Here is a 20802-nt window from a genome sequence, read left to right on the forward strand (position 1 = left end):
CCACCCCCCATCAACCCTCAGTTTGTTCTCAGTTTTTAAGAGTCTCTTAGGTTTTGGCTCCCTCCCTCTCTAGCCTTTTTTTTTTCTTTCCCCTCCCCCGTGGTCTTCTGGTAAGTTTCTCAGGATCCACATAAGAGTGAAAACATATGGTATCCGTCTTTCTCTGTATGACTTATTTCACTTAGCATAACACTCTCCAGTTCCATCTACGTTGCTACAAAAGGCCATATTTCATTCTTTCTCATTGCCACGTAGTAGTCCATTGTGTATATAAACCACAATTTCTTTATCCATTCATCAGTTGACAGACATTTAGGCTTATAAGATCGATTTAAAGACAGGCTTTGTCTACTGGCTTCCAAAGTTGAGGGAGGCACAGGCATATATCCTGGACAGTCAGCCTCTGTGGTGCCTGGATTGCAGTCAATTTTATTGATTTTTTCCAACACAACAGCTTCAAAAGGTTCTTCTGCCCCAAAGTAGCTGATCTTTTCAAATCTTTGCTATTTCTTCTAGGTAAGACTTTCAGATAAGAGGGTGAATGCAATTAACAACTGAAAACTTCAGTTGATGAGAAGATATGCTGTAACATGTTTAAGGGTTTCACAAAAACGGACACATAGAGTTGAGCAACTCCTTGGAGAGATTGCCTTCTCATTTTATAGCCCAGGACACTGGCCCAGAAGACCTACCCAAGGTCACACCATCAGTTAATTGCAGAGATGGGAAGCCAGGAATCCCAATTTTGATTTATTTCTTAGCAATTGTGTTTTTCAAAGTGTGGATATGTACTACCATATGCAAAATTATTTTCCTTGGCATGAAGGATAATTTTGGGCATGTACAAATAAACTGCAATATCATAGAAGCAGAAGACCATTCTCTTCTAACTCCCTTTCAGTCTTTCTAGTTATGTCAAGGATTGTATACTTTTGCTGTTTTGTCTTTAATCTTTCTCTATTAATCTCCTCTGATAACAAGGGAGCAGACCTCAGGCTTAAGTTACTCTTAGAATTTAATTAAAGTGTTTTGTTTTAATAGTATTGATTGGTACACTTACCTTCCATCTATGGCAGACAATACTGATTTTCCATTTGAAATAGCAAATTTTTCATTTAAAAGAATATAAGCAGATTAGAATGCATCTACTTTATAAAAATATTAAGTAATTAATAGTGTGGGGTGTAAATTATGAGCAGTACATGGTGGGTTTCACATTGGCAAAAATAATGATTAACTTGGAAAATAAATGGTTAAAGCTTGGAGAATATTTGACTCTGCCTTTTAGAATGCTCTCAGCCCTTTGAAGATATATTTGGCTGAAATACTAGTTGCCTTCTTATTCCTATCATGACTTTTTTTTGAAGTTTGTTTATTTTGAGAGAGAGAGTATGTGCACGCACATGCACATGCATGTGCACAAGTTGGGTAGGGGCAGATAGAGAAGGAGAGAGAATCTCAAGCAGGCTCTGTGCTGTCAGCACAGAGCCTGATGTGGAGCTTGAACTCACAAATGGTGAGATCATGACCTGAGCTGAAACCAAGAGTCAGATGCTTAACCATCTGAGCCACCCCGGTGCCCCACATGTCGTACCTTCTTAAGGTAGCAGCCAGAAAAGCAATTATTAAATCTAAAAGGAGAACATAAAAACTACCCACACACCAGAGATGATCTCAGATATGTCCACAATTGTATTACTGGTAGCTTTCCTACAAGCAGAAAAGCTGGATTGGTAGCCAATTTAGTTTCAATATGTAGATAATTTTAAACTCTATGCTGTTGCATTTATTGAGAACAGAAACTGGTTTTATTTTTCAAGGACTGATGATTTAAGATTCTATTTTAGACCTCATTCTTGTCTTATTTTCCCCTTCTAAGAAGTTCTTTAATTTCTCATGATCTTGCTGTTCAACGAGAGGGTGTGAAATAAAAAGGTGGCAAAATGCAATTTATTTTGCACTATTATCACGTTTTAAAGATTAGAACGTATGGAATGAGTGGAACAGAAATGTTAAAGTTATTCATCAAATGGAGGTATAGGTAACTTTCCTTTACCTATAATTTACATATATCAAGTGAATACACAAAAAGAAAGATGTCTTAGGTTATACTATTGGATGATTTTCCTATTATCCTTAACAGCTAATTTTCCAGTGTTGCTTAATTTGTTTACCTATCCCTTGAAGCATCAGTTCCTACTGTAACCATAACTTAGTCCCCCAAATATCCTAGAGCTCTGAAGACCAATTACTGCTAGTCTGTCATGAGCTTGCCTTTCATAAATATGACACAGAACTTATTCATGTCTCTTTCCTGCTGTGGGCCCCCTTCCATTGACCATCATGGCTTCTTTTTTTTTTTTTTTTTGGAACGTGCTTGCAGTGGAAAATTTATTCCCATTTAGAAGAATCTGAAAAAAAAAGGATGGGGAGGTGGAGTCAGCTTCTGGTGACTTATGGGCAGTTAGAGTCAAATGTTTGAAAAATGGACTTCTGAATCAGCAGAGATTCTACAGAGTGACTGGTGGAACTGCATACAGAGAGGTAGAGTACTGAGATGCCAGGAAATCATGCTACTTCTATTACGTACGGCTAATAAAAAGACTGCACTGCTAAATTCAGGGATAGGAAGGTTAATGATGATACATTCTTTTTTAGTATCAAAGATTAACATGATAACTTGCATATTAAAGTTAATTCAGACACACTGCTAATGGAGGAGGCATACAAAATTAATTTCTACAGCACTTCTTAAATTAGGAGCACTCACTCTTCTCTGGCTCATGCTCTTTGTCCTGGCAAGAACTGCATGCATACTTAGAGGGGGTACACTTCAGTGTGTAGCGGGGCACCTTAGGCCCCTGAGGGATTTGCAGAGCTCTGGGTGTGTTCCCTTCAGTCCTTAATCACTGCCAGTCCTCCTCTGGGTGTTTCCCTGTGGGTTGTTACTTGGCAAGGATTTTTGTTTTAATAGTTAATGAGACAATGGAATTGAGCTGAGATGAGAAGAGGGTGGAAGGTGGGAGAAAGAATGGCAGAGAGGAGGGAATAGCTGCTGTCTCTTCATGCAGGAGACTCTCGAAGTAGAGTGTAGCACAGCATCTTTGGGTAACTGCTGTCTTGAGCCCTGTCAGGGAGCAAGGCTCAACTGAAATAGGAACCCAGGCTGAGATCTGGCACAATATCTCAGGCAATTTGCTTGACTTCCTCAAGCCCCACTGTGTACATCTGTGAAGGGAAACTAAAATTACCTACCTGATAACTAACTATATATATTTAAATGTTAGTGTAATTTACATATAGTGAAATACACAGATCATAGATGTACAGCTCAGTGATTTTTTTACATATGCATCTACCCATGCAATCACCATCCATACAAGATACAGCATAATTTTACTACCTAGAAAGTTACATATGGAAATTTAAAAAATAAACAATATTTTTAAAATAAATAAACAAAGGCTTATAATTTTATAGTGCTTACCATGGTCCAGGTGTGCCACTCTAAGTGCTTTATACTTATTATTTTATTCTTATGACTTTGTGAAGAGAGGTGCTCTCATTTTCCCCACTTTACAGAGAAGGAAACAAGGATAGAGAGAGATTCCTGCTCTTAATATCCTCTACCGTTCACTCTGTAGCACTCGTTGTGTGGCCTGGCACTTAGTGCATCAGAAGAATGAGAATGGAGCCTCCTTCATGGCTGACATTTCTTTCCATCCCTCCTCCTCATAGTCCAATTTATCACTGTGCCTTTTCTTGGACTAGTAGGCTGTGCGTGATGCTCTAGCAGGGAGTCCTTGAGGGAAAGGGACAGACTCTAGCTATGTTCCATCCCAGCTTTAACAATCAGGTACATTGGATGTGCTCCAGAAATAGTGATTAACTGTTGTTGCCAGAAAACCCTGCCCTCCAGCTCCTACTTGCTCCCACTTAGTAAAGAGATGGTGTTGACAAATGTATTGGTTAGATCAATACATTTGGGCTGCTTGAGCAAATGGGCAGTTTGGGCTGCTTAACCATCTTTGGGCTTTATCTAAACCTGTCCTTGTGATGATACAAAATTTTCTAATGAAAATCCCTCATGTTTCCAAGCTCTTTTGAGCTCCCTTGTCCCAACATGTATCCCCAGCTGTCCTGCTTCAGACCCCAGGTGTTGTTCTTTTCCATTTCCACCTTCACTTTCTCCTGCTCCCCTTCCTCGTCTTCTGTATCTTTCGCCTCCTTTTCCTTCTCTTTCCTTTCCTTTCATCATGGTTGTCATGACCATCACCAAATAAGCTTTAGTAATTTGCTGTCTTTTAAATACACTATAATTGCCCATTATAAATTCTTTGTGGGAGGCAGCAGTGTTCTATGTATCTTCCATATAGCTGAAGTAATGCTTACCCATTTGTAGAAGATCATTTTCTGACATATTTATCCAGCTGTCCCCTTGACATCTCCATCTGAATGTCTTACAGGCACTCCAACTCAACATTTCCAAAACTGTATTCATTCTGTTCACGAAAAGCTTTTCTTCTTCCATTATTTTGCCAGTCATTTTGAACTAGCCCTCAAATCTTCCTGTGCCTCATTTTTCACTTTTTAACAAATGTTTATGTATTTTTGAAAGAGAAAGAGTGAGGGGGGAAGGGACAGAGAGAAGGGGGCAGAGGATCTGCAATGGGCTCTGTGCTGCTAGCAGAGAGCCCAATGCAGGGCTTGAACTCACACACCATAAGATCATGACCTGAACCAGAGTTGGACACTTAACCAACTGGGCCCCTCAGGCACCCCTCATTTTTCACTTTCAATCAGTCACTAAGGCCTTTGAATCTTTCTTATATATACCTTGAATTTGGTCACTTCTCTCTATCTTTACCACTTATATCCTGGTTCTATATACCTCAATGCCATTTATGATGCTTAATATTTGCTAGGCAGTCAATAAATACTTGTTCACATGAAAAATAAATGAAGCTGCCATGTGAGGACAAGTGTGCAATCCTGAGCCCTCCTCCATTTGTTGTTTTGATGTTTTGCATGGGCACTCGACACATCCAAGGAATTGAAACCATTAGCTTTTCTCAGGTTCTTTTCAGAGTTAAAATTCCACAGTTTGATGTCAAAAGCAACTAAACACTACTAAACTTTAATGAAGAACATTAACATTAACTCAGTATGAAAAATTTCTGTAAGAATTTAGTTCCTGACAAAACTGTGTTTCTCTTACAGAATTACTTCTCTTCTACCTTAATGGCCAACAAACTCTAGAACTTGGTTGATTTTCTTTATTGCCCTGATAATCAGACAAGCGAGGAGCCCCATTTTATGGGCACTTGGAGCCCTTGTGTTTGTTAACTTTTACATTGGTATGTCCTCTTCTTTTGTTTTTTTCTTCTTTTTGGAGTAAGGTATCATGGGAAGGAGTACATATAACTAATAATAAATATATCAACATGTCGTGCCCCAAATAAAATACTAGTGTCAGTTTCCTAGAAGTACAGTTCGAGGTTCATCAGCAGGGACTGAACGTAATTGGAAACAGTGCGTTTCATTGTATGTGATTTCTATACTGTTCCTATCAATTGACAGGTTCTTTTCTTTATTATACTTGGACTGCCCCAAGGGTAAGGACCATATATTGTCCTCCCTTAGTACAGAAAGCTTATTACATGTTGGTGACTGATATTTATTCTGTTTACTTTCTCCTGTCTCATGCTTAGCTCAGTTTCCTCTTCGCTGGCCTCAGAGTCCAAACAGGATCTCTTTGATCCTCTCATTAAAATATCCAGCCTAAGTAGGTGATTCATTTCTTAAGTCATTCTTTTGTTTTGGGCCTACCAGAGGAGGGCTCACATTGGCTCTGTTGCAGGAATGGAGAAAGGAAGCAGGCAGAACCCCTGCCCCCTTAGGGCTGTCTCTGTTCTCCACCTTCTTAGCTGAGTGCTTTTAGGAAAGAAGAACAGGCCAGAGGAGAAATTCTCCCCATTCCCACTTTTATTTAGGGGGGTAAAAGGCAGTGATTTTCCCCTCTTCTTTGAAGTTTGTTTGCAATTAGTCGGCTTGTTTCAAATATATTACATTTCTCTGTTTTCCCTTTGTAATGAGCAACACTGGAATTTTAACGTGTAGGGCTGTAAATGAGAGGGACCCCACCCTCCTCTCCCCTGGAGCTGTTATGGGGAAGGTAAGAGGAACAGAGATGATTGGAGACAATTACACAACCATTCCATTTTGCTAATGCTTGAATCCAGGAGAATTTTCTCATTTAATTCTCTGAAATGAAGGGCCCCTCTGTTAGCCTTAAAATGTAAACAAGAGGCTTTTAATGTGCGCTTTTCCCAGAAATGGAATGCTGGCTGCTCAATATTGATCCAAAGCATCGCTGTTGGTTTTTGTTCTTCTTGGTATTTGTAAGTTTTATGATGGCAGCGATATAGGATCGCTCACGGGCGGCTTGAGGATTGCGGGTAAGTGGCATTATTATTCTAAGGTGCAAGCAGAAATGTAAAAGGATGTTCAGAAAAAGCATGCCCAAGCTCTCCTTTAGTCTATCCACATACAAAAGGGAACATAAAAATCTGAGGCGTATATTCCAATCATTTCAATTTATATCCACCTCTTGGAACGCAGTTCTCCGAGTTTGGTGTTTCAGACAGAAGCACACTTTGTTTGAATGATGCAGGTAATAGCTTCGAATCCATTTTGTTCCGGCATGCCTGGTCCAGGCGTTTTGTCAAGTGTAGATGTCAGCTACAGCTGAAGGAAACTAAAGTTCCAACGTGCTTTGCTTTGGAATCCAAAACTTCTTAGGCATAACATTAGATCCCCATACCTCATTATACTTAATAGCTACAACTGAATGTGTATGATGTTTTATTTGGAGCCTCTTATGAATTAGGCATTTTAATCCCCATTTTTAGAGGAAGGGAGGTAAAATGACCTGTCTGAAGTCACACCACCTACCAGTAGTAAGCTGGGACTCAGACCTAGGGCTCTGGACCGTAAATCCAGAGTTCTCTCCACTTCCCCACCCTTGCCCCTATGATAGGGTAAAGCCAAGAATGGGAGGGTCTTACTAGAAGAGCCGCTCAAGGGGAGGAGGGAAAGGGGAAGAAACACACATACAGTTCTGCTCCTTAAACACCCCTCCTCCAGCCACCAGCTACTGCCACTTGGTTTCTTCAAGGACAGCACAGAGTAATAAGTACTGCACTAATCCAACACTAAATAGCATTCTGATTGTGAGCGTTGGCCTCAATGTAGGCAGACAGGCTCCCTCTCTGAAATCGGCAAACACTTGTTCATTCATCTAACACTTATTAGGATCCTACCGTGTGACAAGCATTGTTCCAGGAACTGTAGGAGACAGGACTTGATTGAGATTAGACATCTCGCTCCAGGCTCTCACTGTCTTCTAGGAAAAGGTAGTGAATAGTTTGAAGGTCATGACTGCTGTTTGCTAACCAACTGCAGTGAGATGGGTAAGCTCAACCAATTGTTGCTCAATAAATGGTTGGCTGAATTAACAAAATGAAAGTGAATGACTGGACTAAAGGTTAAATCACCGAGTTGATGAATGCTCATTATTGTTTAGGATTCTAGGATCAGAATTTGTTTGTTTTGTTCACCTGGGACCATAACCTTTATTAAAACAAAACAAAACAAAACAAAACAACCAACCATTAAACAAACCAGGCAGCCAGGGTTTTGGATTTTCTATTTCAGGCCAGCTTGAGGGAGCTAACAAATTCAAAGGGTGGCTGCCTCATGCTGGCAGGATCTAAGAATTGGGAATAATTGTCCGTACTCATGCACATGTGAAGTTGGAGTGGCACCGGCATTGGGGTCAGACAGGCCTGTGTTGGAATCTTGCCTCAGTTATGGTCACCCTAGCTAAGTGACCCTGGGTAAGCTTCTTGGAGCTCCTATTGTCTCATCTGTAAAATGGGGATAACACAATATACCAGAAGAGGTTTTGAGAAGGACCAAATGAATTCTCAATGTGGTGTCTGGAGTTCACAGGAGGAGGAGTTCAACATAGGTTGCATATCTCATATTTGATATTCCCTTCTCCCATTCTCTTTCATTCTCAACAGATTTCTAGACAAATGGTTTCTACCCTTTCTTAAAACATAGCTGTTATAAGGACTCGCATTGCTGAGAAAACTCTGAGTGTATGACCACAGATTAGCTCAGAAAGAGTTCCTGGTCAAGAACAGATTGAAATTCATGGAGCCAGGGAATTGCGTGAGTCTCCAGAGGGCCAAGGGCTGGGGGTGAAGGGATTAAGGGATCTGTGTGGCATGGTACAGAAGAGAGGCAGTGGGTCAGGGATGATAAGCCCTGGAGGGGTGTGGGTGGTACTGACTGTTATAATATGTGTCCTAAGTGCTTATAAATTAATTTGAATTCCAGATGTCACCAAATTGGAATCAAATGGGCGCGAGGGATGTAAGACATAGCTCTTTGCAGTCAAAAAGCTAACTTGACTCTTTTCTCCTCCTGCATGAATTTGAAATGGAGCCTATTACTTTGATGGGAATCTTCCTTTACAAACGGCTCCGATTATCCAGTATAGAGGCCACTTGTTTCCACCCTAGGCTTTTTCATTTGCTTCTCCTTCCATTAGCCAGGGTTAGGAGGTGGGTGAGACAGTCTTCTAACAGGCTGAGCTACACTCATCTGGAATGGCATTGCGAATGTAATTGTTCTAAGCATTAGGGACAAATCAAATTTTGGGTCATGACTCAACTGGCCATATCTGCACCTTTATTTTCCTAAAAGCACTTTCTATGGAGCTGGATTATGGTTTAATGAGTGAGCTGGCTGGGAGGAAGCCGGTCAGCAGTGACAGTGAAAATGATCTCGGAAAGTGCAGAGGGGTAAGTGAAAGTGCAGGCACCTGTCAGAACACACCAATTATGCCCTAACAGCTTTCAGAAGGCGTGATGATAGGCCACTGCTGCACCAGTTCACACCATCTGAGAAATGTTGATGGGAATCTTTCATTACTTGCTAGTTGAGGCGATGAAATGGTCTCCGTGATTGGGTCCTAACTTGATAAACCCTAAAATGAATCTATTATTCTCTCACGCAGTTGTTCAAGATGCATTCAAAATACACATCGATATAGCATGTCTAATCCATCAGGAAGACATGTCGACTCTGCCCCAAGTCTCTCTGCTTTTGTCTGACCCTCCTGCCACAAACTGGTCAAGCTTTCATCTTTTCTCCCCATCACTGTTACTGTAAGGAGGCAGGATAGCTTGGCAGATGTGAACATGGGCTCTGGAAGCACATTTCCTAGGTTTAAATCCCAGCTGTGTGATATTAGGCAAGTTACTGAACCTCTCTGAACTTGTTTCCTCATCTACAAAATAGGTATAATGATATACTTTTCACGGAGAGAATGGCTGGTAGATCGTGAGGGCTCAGTGAACATTAGACCTCTTCTTCCCCCTCTCAAAAAGCCTCCTCAGTGTTCTGCCTTCCTCTCTAGGCCCACCCCCAAGCTTCATTAAAAATACAAAACAAAACAAAACAAAATGAAACAAAACATGTTTATCTCCACCCAAGAGTCAAACTCTTTACCATGGGCCATCAGGCCTGACGAGACCTGGCCCTAGCCAGAATCTCCAAGTTTGTCCTCTCGTATTGTGCTCCCCATATTCTATAATCTGGCCACACTTTGTCCATGCGAGTCCTTCAGTGTGTTAAGCAGATTTCTACCCCAGGGCCTTCACATGCCCTTTCCTCTGCTTGGAATGCTCTTTCCTGAGATCTTTGCAGGTTTTTCCCTTCTCACCCTCAGGTCTCAGCTCAGGAATCTCCATCTCAGAGAGGCCTGACTGCCTCACGTGGAACAGTCCTCTCCACACACCCAGACTTTCTTTCTCCTGTTACCTAGTTAATTGTCTTACTATCAGATATTTGTATTTGTCATTGCAACATCCACTCCAGGGCACTGTGTCTCCTGTAATCCATGAATATTTATTTTTGCATAAAATAGCTCTGGAAGGACTTTCTCTCCCAACAGCCAGGACCGGCCTCCTTGTGCTGCCCTTAGGCTGTAGGGGCCTATTTGCCCGTGCACTGAGGGCATTCATAGTGCCTGTGGCTGTCTGTCCCCAGGGTTGAAATACCCTAGCCGCTTTGCCCCTATGTCCCCCTATGGCCCTCTCTGTGTCCAGAGCTCCCTTTCTGTGACACTTAACTGCTTTTGCAGCCTGACTGGCCTCCTTTCCTTCATGGTCCCACTTTTCCACTCCCCTTTCAGCGTTTTCTGGAACTCCTCCTAATAAGTAAGTCACCTTCACCCAAACCTCATCTCTTGAGTTTGCTCCTGGAGAATCCAACCTAAGACAATTATTATCCTCTTGAATTGTTTTTGATACTCCATTAGAATATAATATCTACTAGAACCATGCCTGTTAGCAGTATTTATTTCTTATATCTCTCTTTCCCCACTCTTTCTCTCTTCCTCTCTCCCGTCCCCCTCCCCCCCCCGCCCATATATACTCAAAGACATAAATAGATTACATACAGGCTATCAGAGCTTACAAAGTATATTTATAATCAGTGTGACATTTTGGGGCACAAACATACATCCTCTTAAAAATTCCAGCAGTTACATATCAATCTACCCTTCCTCCCATCGCTGTTTCTGAATGGCAAATGTCAACTTATTACAGGGCATTTTCTTATAGGTTTGGTGCAATGTCATGTTTTATGTTAAATATAAGAGATATGTGGTAGAAACAATAGCTTGGAATGAACTTCCAGTGAGTATCTACAATAAAGTTCTGGAAGTACATTTCTTCTTTAGCATTCACCCCTCTAAGATACCTAAAGAGACTTTTTACAGGTGCTGGATTCTGAAATCTCTAAATAGGCTGTTTGTTTAGCTGGGAGACATATTTTGGCCCTCAGGGTTCATAAAGTAAAGATGTACATCATGGCAGATGCAGGCTGGAGGGGGAGTGAGTGATGATTCTGAATATTGTAATTAGGTGTGCTTTCAGGGACGTAAGGAAAGTGAATCATGAGTTGCTGCTGAAGAATGCGTTGGGGGAAAATGCTAGTAGAGTTGTAAAAGGCTTGTGACCTGATCGGGAGTATGAAGTTTGTGGGTAGCTATTGATTTCCGGTGGGTGGAATTACTTTTCTTTGTGACACACTGGCTGGAGGAGGAAGGTTATGAGAACAAATTGCTATCTGTCAGACTGGAGCTGTGTGTGGAGGTCCCCCTTTATGTCCAGCTGACCTAACCATGTGGCCTCTGACATCTGTGAACGCTCCTCGGACAAACAGAAGCACCAAGCCAAGTGCGTACCACTCAGCCTCACCCAGGGAGAATTTTGGCTTTCAATTAGGCATCTACTCTGTTTGCCAAAAGGGCTGTGGGGAGGACAGGGCAAGGCGTGACAACGCTCCTCACCCTTCCCCAAGAGGGTTGAGCTGAGCTGAATTCACCTTTCGGTCAATAGGAACTTGGCTAAAGCAGAATGAGTTTCACCTTAAAGCCTGTAAAATATTGAACAGGGTTGAAGAGTCGACTAACCTGTGTTGGTGACAAAGTAAGGGGCTGGCTGTGTGTGGAGTGGAACTCTGAGTGAAGGCTGCCATAGGCAGGCTTGGACATGGGCAACCACGCTGAGGATGTGACTGAGTCCCTGAAAAGACACCTTGCTTGTGTTTAACCCTCTCCCTCTGGTCAGAGCGGGACTCCTGAGTGTTCCCACATCTCTCCATTCCATTGGCAGAATGGGGATGCATCTGGGCTCAAAGATCAGCCAACAAATCCCTAGTGGGGAGGTATGGTGCCAGTCCCGTCTTCATAAATTTTGTGAAGGTTCTTCCTCAGTCCACGCCCACTTTGGGGCTTCTCTTTATGGACATTGTCTTACATGCAAAGGCCTCTGCTGATCCTCTCTCGGTTCTGGGATGAGGTGCATGCAGATTGGTGTGGGGCTGGTGCTGAACTGGCACCTCTCAGAAAACCTTGTGGTGTACCCTAGCAACTGGAGACTTGAATTTAGAATGTAAGATAATCACACCATTTGTTTTCATCTTCTCACTGGAAGGAGGATCTCACTGCTCATCCCATTACACAGACAATGACCAGATAGTATGGCAAACAGTTAAGACAGAAGTCTGAGTGCTACAGGATCCCAGAAGAGGGTCAGCCAAGTCATATTTGAGTGTCAGGAATGTTGTCCTAGGGATTTGGCATCTAAGTTAAGACCTAGAAGGCAAGAAAAAGTCAGGTAAAGATGGGTGGGATAAAAGCATTCTGGGCAAAGAAAATAATGTGCAAAAACTGAGAAGCAGGAGAGGGAGAGACCACGTCAGGAACAATGTGCAAGGTGGACAGTGGGCGGATAAGGAAGGGTTAGGTAACAAAGGGCCTTCAGCTATGCCAAAGAGTTCACAAAATTCACCCTGAGGACAATTGGAAACCAATGAAGAACTTTAAGCAGGGAGACCTATGGTCAGGCTTGAGTTTGGGGGAAGTTCCTGCTACTGAGATTGGAAATAGGAAGATGGGTTTGGGATTGGAATAGAGGGTAGAGAAGGCTGGCTTGCGGGTGGATAGATATGATTTCATGATGGATTGATGTTGGGTTCATAGAGAGGAAGCAAGTTTGTTTGGTTGACTGTGTGACTAAGGTGTCTCCACTCTGAGACAGAGCAGAGAAGGAGTGGACCTGTAAGGAAGATGGGGAGTTCACATGTGGTTCTTAGTCATGCTTCCCTCTAGAGATGGGGCTGGGGCTGTGGTCACAGATGTAGTTTTGGCCTGATTCATCTCAAGGTAGTTTTCTAAAGTGGGCTAAGAATCTCCATTTCATTCTTTCCACGGCACTAATATTGCAGAGTAGGAGGCGAGGAAAAGGACCTTCTTATTTAAAGTATCCCTGAGTCATGAAATTATTGCAAAAGAATATCACACTTCAAGAGAGTTATAGATTCAGGTAGTAGCACCTTCCATAGGACAAAACTTTCTCCAAGAAGGAAGAAACCAGAGCCCAGAAACACTGCTTTGTCCTCTCTGTCATCACTTCAATGAAAGAAAGCACCTTCCTGTGAAAATACAGAGTTGAATAGCTCTGCAGGTTCCTAAGTGCTGGTCCAATTACAATTTGAACTTGTTGCCAGATGGGAGATCTCCCAGTCTTTATTAGGTATCAGGTATGCAAGTCTCTGATACTCATTGGCTCTGCCTGTAAAGATTGATTTCAGGCTCTGCAACATTTGTCTTTTAAAAATACTTGGATTTGTTTGCTTGACAATTTAGAAATGCTGCTTCCTGAAGCTTTACAGACTAATATAATTTCACAGCTCCAATTACAAACGAGAAAAATTATTTCATCTCAAAACAGAGGAGCCAGACGTTTCTGAGAAATCATGGTTAATGAGAAGACAAAGTACTTTCTGAAAAACAGACCATGTTATTAATGGCCTCCTCAGCTAAAATTTTGCTGACTCTCAGCACTGAGAGGCTTTGTCTCATGGGGATGCTGTTTTTGATAATCTGTAAAGTAGGTGACTTTCAGATTGATAAACCACTGCTTCTGCTGGGGACTGGTCTGCAGCTCCCACAACATCAGCAGTGGTTTGTAAACATTGCAAACATGTCCAGTGTCTTTCCCCCTACCAAATATATCCTTCTGCCTGCCGCTTCCTCTGAATGTGTATTTTGTGGGAATCATAGACTTCTGGATGGGGACTTAACAACCATTTAGTTCACCCCTTCATCTGATTCTTTGAATACCTTCTCATCACCCCTATCCATAGACAGCTACCTACTACTTAAATACTTGTAGGGATGGGGCGGTCACTATCAGAACTTCCAATGAGAGTTTACTATTTTAGTTCAATTTGAAGTAGAATTTAAAGTCTGGTGACTTCCCAAGGAGATATTCATTAATATCTAAAATCTCCCAACTGGCATTTTCCCTTGGATTCATATCTTTGTAATGGGGTCTGAGTTATCAACTAGAACACCAACAGAATCAACATTTAAGGTAAAACCTGACCTTCATTACTTCACAGCTCTGTTGTGTGAATACTCCTAACAGGTTGCCACTCCCAGGAGGTGAAGGCACTGGGTTTTGTCTTGTTTACTTATGTCTGCCTCTTATTTATGTTGGCTCTGTAGCTGCATATGTGCACATACAGTTCTTTTACACACATATGTATGGAATAAAGGAACTGAGTTCCTCTGGGGAGCGGGTGTTGGGGGAGGGACTGGAATTGTGAATGATGTTCTAAGGAAACCTGAACCTAATCTTTAACATTTAAATTTTTTACAAGGAAAATATATTCATGAATTGTTTATTTAGTGAAAAATTATCAAAAAGAAAGAAAGAAAGAAAGAAAACTAAAGAAGGAGGATGCTCGGGGCGCCTGGGTGGCGCAGTCGGTTAAGCGTCCGACTTCAGCCAGGTCACGATCTCATGGTCCGTGGGTTCGAGCCCCGCGTCAGGCTCTGGGCTGATGGCTCAGAGCCTGGAGCCTGTTTCCGATTCTGTGTCTCCCTCTCTCTCTGCCCCTCCCCCGTTCATGCTCTGTCTCTCTCTGTCCCCCAAAAAATAAATAAACGTTGAAAAAAAAATAAAAAAAAAAAAAGAAGGAGGATGCTCAAATGCTTCTGAATGTCCTTCATTCCAGAATGCCGGGACATTCTGCTTCCTGTCATCACCAAAGAACTGAAGGAGCTGCTGGAGCAGAGGGATGAGATGCAACACCAGGTCCAGGAGAAGAAGTACTGTGTCGAATTACTCAACAGCATTTTGGAGGTCCTCAGCTGTCAGGATGCGGTGAGTCCTCATGATGATGTAGACGTCCTGGACTCAGACTAACGCTGAGCTGATTAAGCTCTGAAATATTGATGCTGATGAATAGCAGTTGAAGTCTAAAGATAAAAGTCAATGGCTTGCTCAGCGGGCCTACTTTTCCAGTGACTAACCCCCATGGCTGTGAAAGATGGCTTGGGGACTGGAGTTAAACATGTAGCATTATGTCACCATATTTCTTGTTGGACAGGCTTTCTTGGGATGTAGGTATGGATGTATTGCAGACTTTTTGGGTGACTTGTCCATTTACTAAAACTGTTGTCTGCAGAGGGAGGAGGGGAGTTTCCTAGGCCTGCACAGTCAAGAAAACCCTCATCAGTTTTCTTAGCTGATTTACATTGGTTTTGTTTCCTTAGTTATCTCCTGCAATGGTGAAATGGTTAAGGCTCTTTCTGGATGAACAGAGTGCTCAGGGTGAGGAGTAGGATGGTGATTGGGGGGTGGCTATGGCAGTGAAGCCAAGGTGTATTTGGTAGACATCCTTCAGAGATTAGTCAGGGATGGCACCAAAAGGAAAGTTTCAGGGGAGTAAGTAGAGGGCCTCCAAAGGGCAGAGTCTGCAGAAGAGGGATTGGTGGTAACAGTAAAGATGGGGAGACAAACTAGAATTGTTAAGATTTGGAAGAAAGGGAAGGCTCTTGATTTAACTCATGTTCATTTGGCAGCCTCACCTTGTCTTTATGTAATGTCCAAGAGGTCTATTTTCCTAGATGGGCTGGTTTCAGAAGACTGGGTAGACTTAAGCAACTGAGTATTTTCTAAGTATTGGGGTGAGCATTCCCTCCCACCCCTTCTCCTCCCTAGAAAATTCTGAGAGAAGTCATTTCTAGATGAACTGTATCTATGATTGACTATAATTAGAAAACACAGCAAAACATTATTCCTTTACTGCTTATATCCCATAGTCAACCATTATTATCAACTTCTCTATGTCTGTTGTCCTTTCCATGTTTGCCATCCTAATTAAGCTTCTTATCTCATTACCAGATAAATACAGTAGCTTGATTCATTTATTCATTTGTAAATATATATGATACACCAGCTGTGTGCCAGTCATTGAGGACATACAAGCCTGGTCTCTTTCCTTAAGAAAATCTATGAATATATGTAAGAATATGTAAATAAACAATTGCAAAGTAATATAATAACCAAATCTGGATTTACACAGTACTGGAGTTATAAAAACTTTGAGTGTGTTTGTGTGTGTGTGTGTGTGTGTGTGTGTGTGTGTGTGTGTGTGAGTCTATGTGTAAGCATTTTTGTCAAGGAATTCTTCACAAAGGAACTGAAGTTGGGTGTTCAAGGATAAATAATTAATGGTCACAGTTGCTACTTAACTTGCTATTTTCTAGGCACTGTGCTAAATACTATTTCTGTTTTCTTTCTGCTCACCCTTGATAGGTGCTAAGGATTATTATTCTCATTTGACAGATGAAAAACCTGAAATTCATGGACTTAACTTTCAAGGCCAGACAGCAAATAAATGGCAGGGTCATTAAAACCCAGGTCAGTCAGACTCCAAAGTCTGAATTATCATGTGCATTGGAGATACAAGAGCATGGTCTTTTCTCTCTCATTTTCTTCCTATCCTCACCCTTTTGCTTGGGGAGAGGGAGAATGATACCCAAGTGCTTGGATCATCAGGATTCACTTTGTGATGCTGTCATGATGATGGTGGTGTTTTTATAAGTACATTCACCAACCAGCTGTTGAACTGGTTCCAGTCTTTGCCATTTGATCTTTAAAAAAAAAATCAAGGGAGAATTTGGTCTTACTCTCACTTGCAGTGTAGGAACATGAGAGTTGACTCATCATTTCTCTAGAACATCCTAAAGATATTGCTTCTTCCTGTTGAAAAGAATTTATAATATTTCTTACAGTTTAGTAATCCTCACATCCCTTTTCATGGGGGAAAACAGCCTGGCTTGTTGAGATATGCCAGTGGACCCCCATGTAAGGAATACACTTATAATGGGTTGACCATTTCCCTGATTTGGGTAGAAGGATGGCCCCAGTTCATGTTTCATTTGTGAAGCAGAGGTGCTCAGGCTCTGCCCATCCAGTGGGAGTGGCCTCCTAGAGTTCTGTTCTGATGGGTTGTCATCATTTTGCACACCGGGTAACATCAGACACTGGTGAGAAGAGGCTGCTATCTCACACACTCTGGGTAGTGGGGGCTTCAAAGATGAGAAGTGAGTGGGAGGCTCTGAGCTCCCCTTGGAGGATTGCGGCATTTGGACTTGAGGTGTGTGGGAGGTGTGGTGTCACTCTACTGCCTCTGAGTGCATTGCTTTTATAATGACTTCTGCCGATGGGGCCTAGCCCACCCCTTTCCCTGGGTGAGCAACTCTCTTTGCTGTATGACTTATTAAATACAGTTGTTACCATTGGGTTTGGTATGAGATTCTGATGCTCTACGTGAGTTTTGCAGCAAACCTCTTCAGCTCATGAACATGGAAACCTCTCTTCTCAAAAGGTTTTCCTTCCACCAAGGAGACTCATTTAGTTGCCATTATCCCTTTGAACTCAACTGACAATCAGAAGTCCCCATGTATCTAATCTAAATCTCTCTTATTCTGGTATGTAGCAGCTCTCCACTCTGGCTGCACATGTATATCATCAGAGGAGTTTTTTAAAGCAGCTACATCAAGGCTCTGGTCCCAGCCATTCTGACTGAATTGGCTTGGGATTGGCAGGGGCATCACAAGGGCAAGTTTACCAGGTGGTGATAAGAGGCAGCCAAGGCAGAGGACCACAGCTCTAGTTGCAGAAAGTTTTTAACTTTCTGACCTGGAGGAGCTGTTAAAACAGGTTTCTGATCCTTACATTTGGAGGATGGGACCTGATCATTTATTTTTCTGAGTTCCCAGGTGATGTGGATACTACTGGTCCAAGAACTATACTTTAAGAACCATCACTCTAATGTGACCTATTTTTTTTCTTTATTTTCAATATTCACTGGAAATGGAAGAATGGTTGAGCTCATCCTCATTCCTTTACCTTCTCAGTTAAAGAGCCCTTTCCAGTCTATAAAACCTAGCGTCTTCCAATATGGCATTTAATAAACCGTAAAATGGCAAAATCTTCAAGCACATTCATTTGTACTCATAAATTCATTTTCATGCGGTAGTGGGGAATGGCCGGTGCAAAGATCTGACTTTGACAATCCAGACTGTCGGGTGTGCTCTTTGGTTTCTACAGGCACTGACTTCTCAAAATTGGAAATTTGGAGGAAAGATAAAAAAGCCTCCCGGGGTAAATGTCTTGGATTTTTCTTCTGGTTGTTTGGTTCTTCTCTGCTGACAGTAGCATAGCCATCCCCTTTTACTGTTGCTTTGTTGGCCTGTCTCCCTTCCCAAGTATAGACTAGATCTACCTGCAGGAACCATTGCTCAGGGGTAGAACCATGCGTGGAAATCTAGAAATTATAGTGCAGGATGCCAAGCTTCCTTTTGGGGGGCATTGTGTGTTTGGGGGATGGGAGAGGATGCTTGTCTTCAATTGATTGTCATCATTTGGGTAATTACAGCCCAGCACAGCAGGCCTGGCATAAGGAAGCTCTGCTTTCCTGTTATTACCTTATTCAGTGTAACCCTGGGTGGCATATGACTCAGGGGATGATGTCTGCCTTAGCCTGGGTATGGATTTTTTTTTTTTTTTTTTTTTTTTTAATGATAGTGTTAAATTCCCTCCTCCAGCTTGCTTGAGTTGCACTTGGCATAGGAAAGGGACAGGCTCAGGTGAAGGATAAAGGCCTGACTTCTGCCTGTGTAGCTCCTCTTTCCCCCTTACTGAGCAAGGTTAGCCGTCAACTCCAGTTACTTTGAAAGGCTGTTTCACACTGGCTTTGCTCTGTGCCTTTCTGGCTGCTGAGTAACTCATAAGATTTAATTTTGCGCCAAACCCAGAGGGAGTGTTTTTCCCTCTCTTAAAACAGGCTTTTCGTTTTTATGTTTCACTCCTGTAACAGAAAGGAGAGTCATCATTTTGTACCCTGCTTAGCAATCATAAAGTATGTAAAGATGACTCTTAATTTTGAACAGGAGATGGTATTGGTTATACCTGCCTTGCCTCACGGAGGTAGAGAATGCGCAGAATCAGCTTTTTATTTATTTTTTAAAACTCTTTGAACCCATTGACTAAATCTTGGTGGGGGGCAGGGGTTAACCAAGGCACTCTATCAGTCATAGTCAGTGGGATTTCTGGTATTTGTATTTATCAGCTTAGACACTGGTAGGGAGGGCTTTTGCTCATTCATTTTCTCTTGCCTGGAATGTCCTCAATTCCCATTCTTTCTATGCAAGTAAAGTCCTAATTACCTTTTAGGTTCAGCTCAGATAATATTTCCTTTCTGAAGTCTTCTCAGTTCCATGTCTTCATCACCCCCTCCCCCTCCCCCTCCACAATCCCCTAAACAGAATTTGGGGCTTCCTTCTCTGTGTCTTCCTAACCGCATATTCAGACTGACATTATAGCACTAATTGCTTGGTGTTACACTTTCCTGTGTGTGTCCCCTGCCAGGCTTTGAGCTCAGGGAGCAAAGCTTCACACTTTCAGCCTCACCTCTTACCAATTCCACCTTTGTTCTCCATCCTCTTGCTCGGCTAAAACTCTTTCACTAACCTCTTCCCTGACCCCTCTCTTGTGGTCTAGGAACAGCTTGTGCCCACTTTGTCGTGGCTTCTGTGTTGTCATCCTCTGCAGACTTCTGTGTCTGTAGGATCAGGAATGTTGTGAGGACAGAGACAAATCTTACAGCAACCCTCCCCTCATAATGCCTGGCTCACGAAGCTATCTGCTGTAGGAATAAATACATGAATGAATATTATTTGCCCAAATCAGTGGTGGAATTTGATTCCCACCCCCCTCCTCAGGTCTTCTGCTCTGAGAGCTATGAAGGTATTATCTTTTTTCATTTTGCATTCCTTGGATGTCAGGTGCAGGGCTTGAATTACCTACCCTCAGTTTATAACATGTTACCATCATTGGTATGTGCAAGGTCCTCCCTTGTTTGTGTTTTTGTTTGTGTGTGTGTGTGGGAGGGGGGGTTTCTTACCTTTTATCTCCATCTTTTTTCCCCCATTCCCCTACTTCCCCCACCTGCTATGACTGCTTTGTCTAATATATTGAATATGCACATGTGATGTGGGGTACACGTATTTTTAAACACACGTATACACACACACATGAATACTCACACTCATGCCTCTCCTGTGAAGGGGATCAGATATTGACACAAAAGGGAAATAGTATCAGCAGCTCTGTTAGGGTTCCGATGGGTGGAGAAGGGACTATGGTGGACGCAGGGAGCAGTCTAGGCTAGAGGGTGTTCTTGGTCCAGCCCTGCCTCTGACCTGCCATGTGGGAAAGAAGCAGACTCTGCAAGTCTGTACTTGGGTGTCTTTTTCTGAAGTGCACCCCCCAGGGCCACCCTAATTCTGGGCTCTCTGATAATCCCAGGCAGCCTGCTTGATGCAGGGTTGAAGGGAGGCCACTGCTGCCTCTTTGAATTACCATTTAATTCCTAGGAATCAATACTGCCATGCAGAAGCAGCAGGGTTTTCTTCTAACCTATATGCTCCCTCATATTTCAAACAAAAGGCAGGGAGACAAGGCTTGCAAAAATTCTCTTGTCTGTGGTGCATCCCAAACAGAGAGCAGCTAATTAAGCCTCCAGATTAAAGCTGAAATAGATGAGAATCCTCTACCTTCTGCTATGTCCAAGGCCATTTTCTTTTTACCCCTTGCTCTTCCTCTGCTTCCTTGGTGTTAAATCTGCCCTTTCTAGGCTAGTAGAATAACATTATGATGTCATGGATGGTGACATATTAGACACTTTCTTTCCCAGCACACTTTAACCTGCAAAGTGCTCTCTCATGTATTATAATTATTTGTTTCTGGCAACCACATGGGAAAGGTAGGTTTTATTATCCCCCTTTTACTGGTGAGGAAG

General features: G+C 42.4%; 1 protein-coding gene across 1 annotated transcript in view; it reads left to right on the plus strand.

Moving 5' to 3' along the window:
- DOCK2 (dedicator of cytokinesis 2) overlaps positions 1–20802 on the plus strand; it is a 418809-nt gene that overhangs the window by 142284 nt on the left and 255723 nt on the right. Inside the window, exon 26 of the mRNA XM_040444509.1 lies at positions 14665–14813. Within this exon, the coding sequence (XP_040300443.1) occupies positions 14665–14813 (149 nt within the window). The remainder of the gene's footprint in view (positions 1–14664; positions 14814–20802) is intronic.

Source organism: Herpailurus yagouaroundi, unplaced genomic scaffold (assembly GCF_014898765.1).
Source record: "Herpailurus yagouaroundi ecotype Mexico unplaced genomic scaffold, PumYag 29, whole genome shotgun sequence".
NCBI classification, from domain to species: domain Eukaryota; kingdom Metazoa; phylum Chordata; class Mammalia; order Carnivora; family Felidae; genus Herpailurus; species Herpailurus yagouaroundi.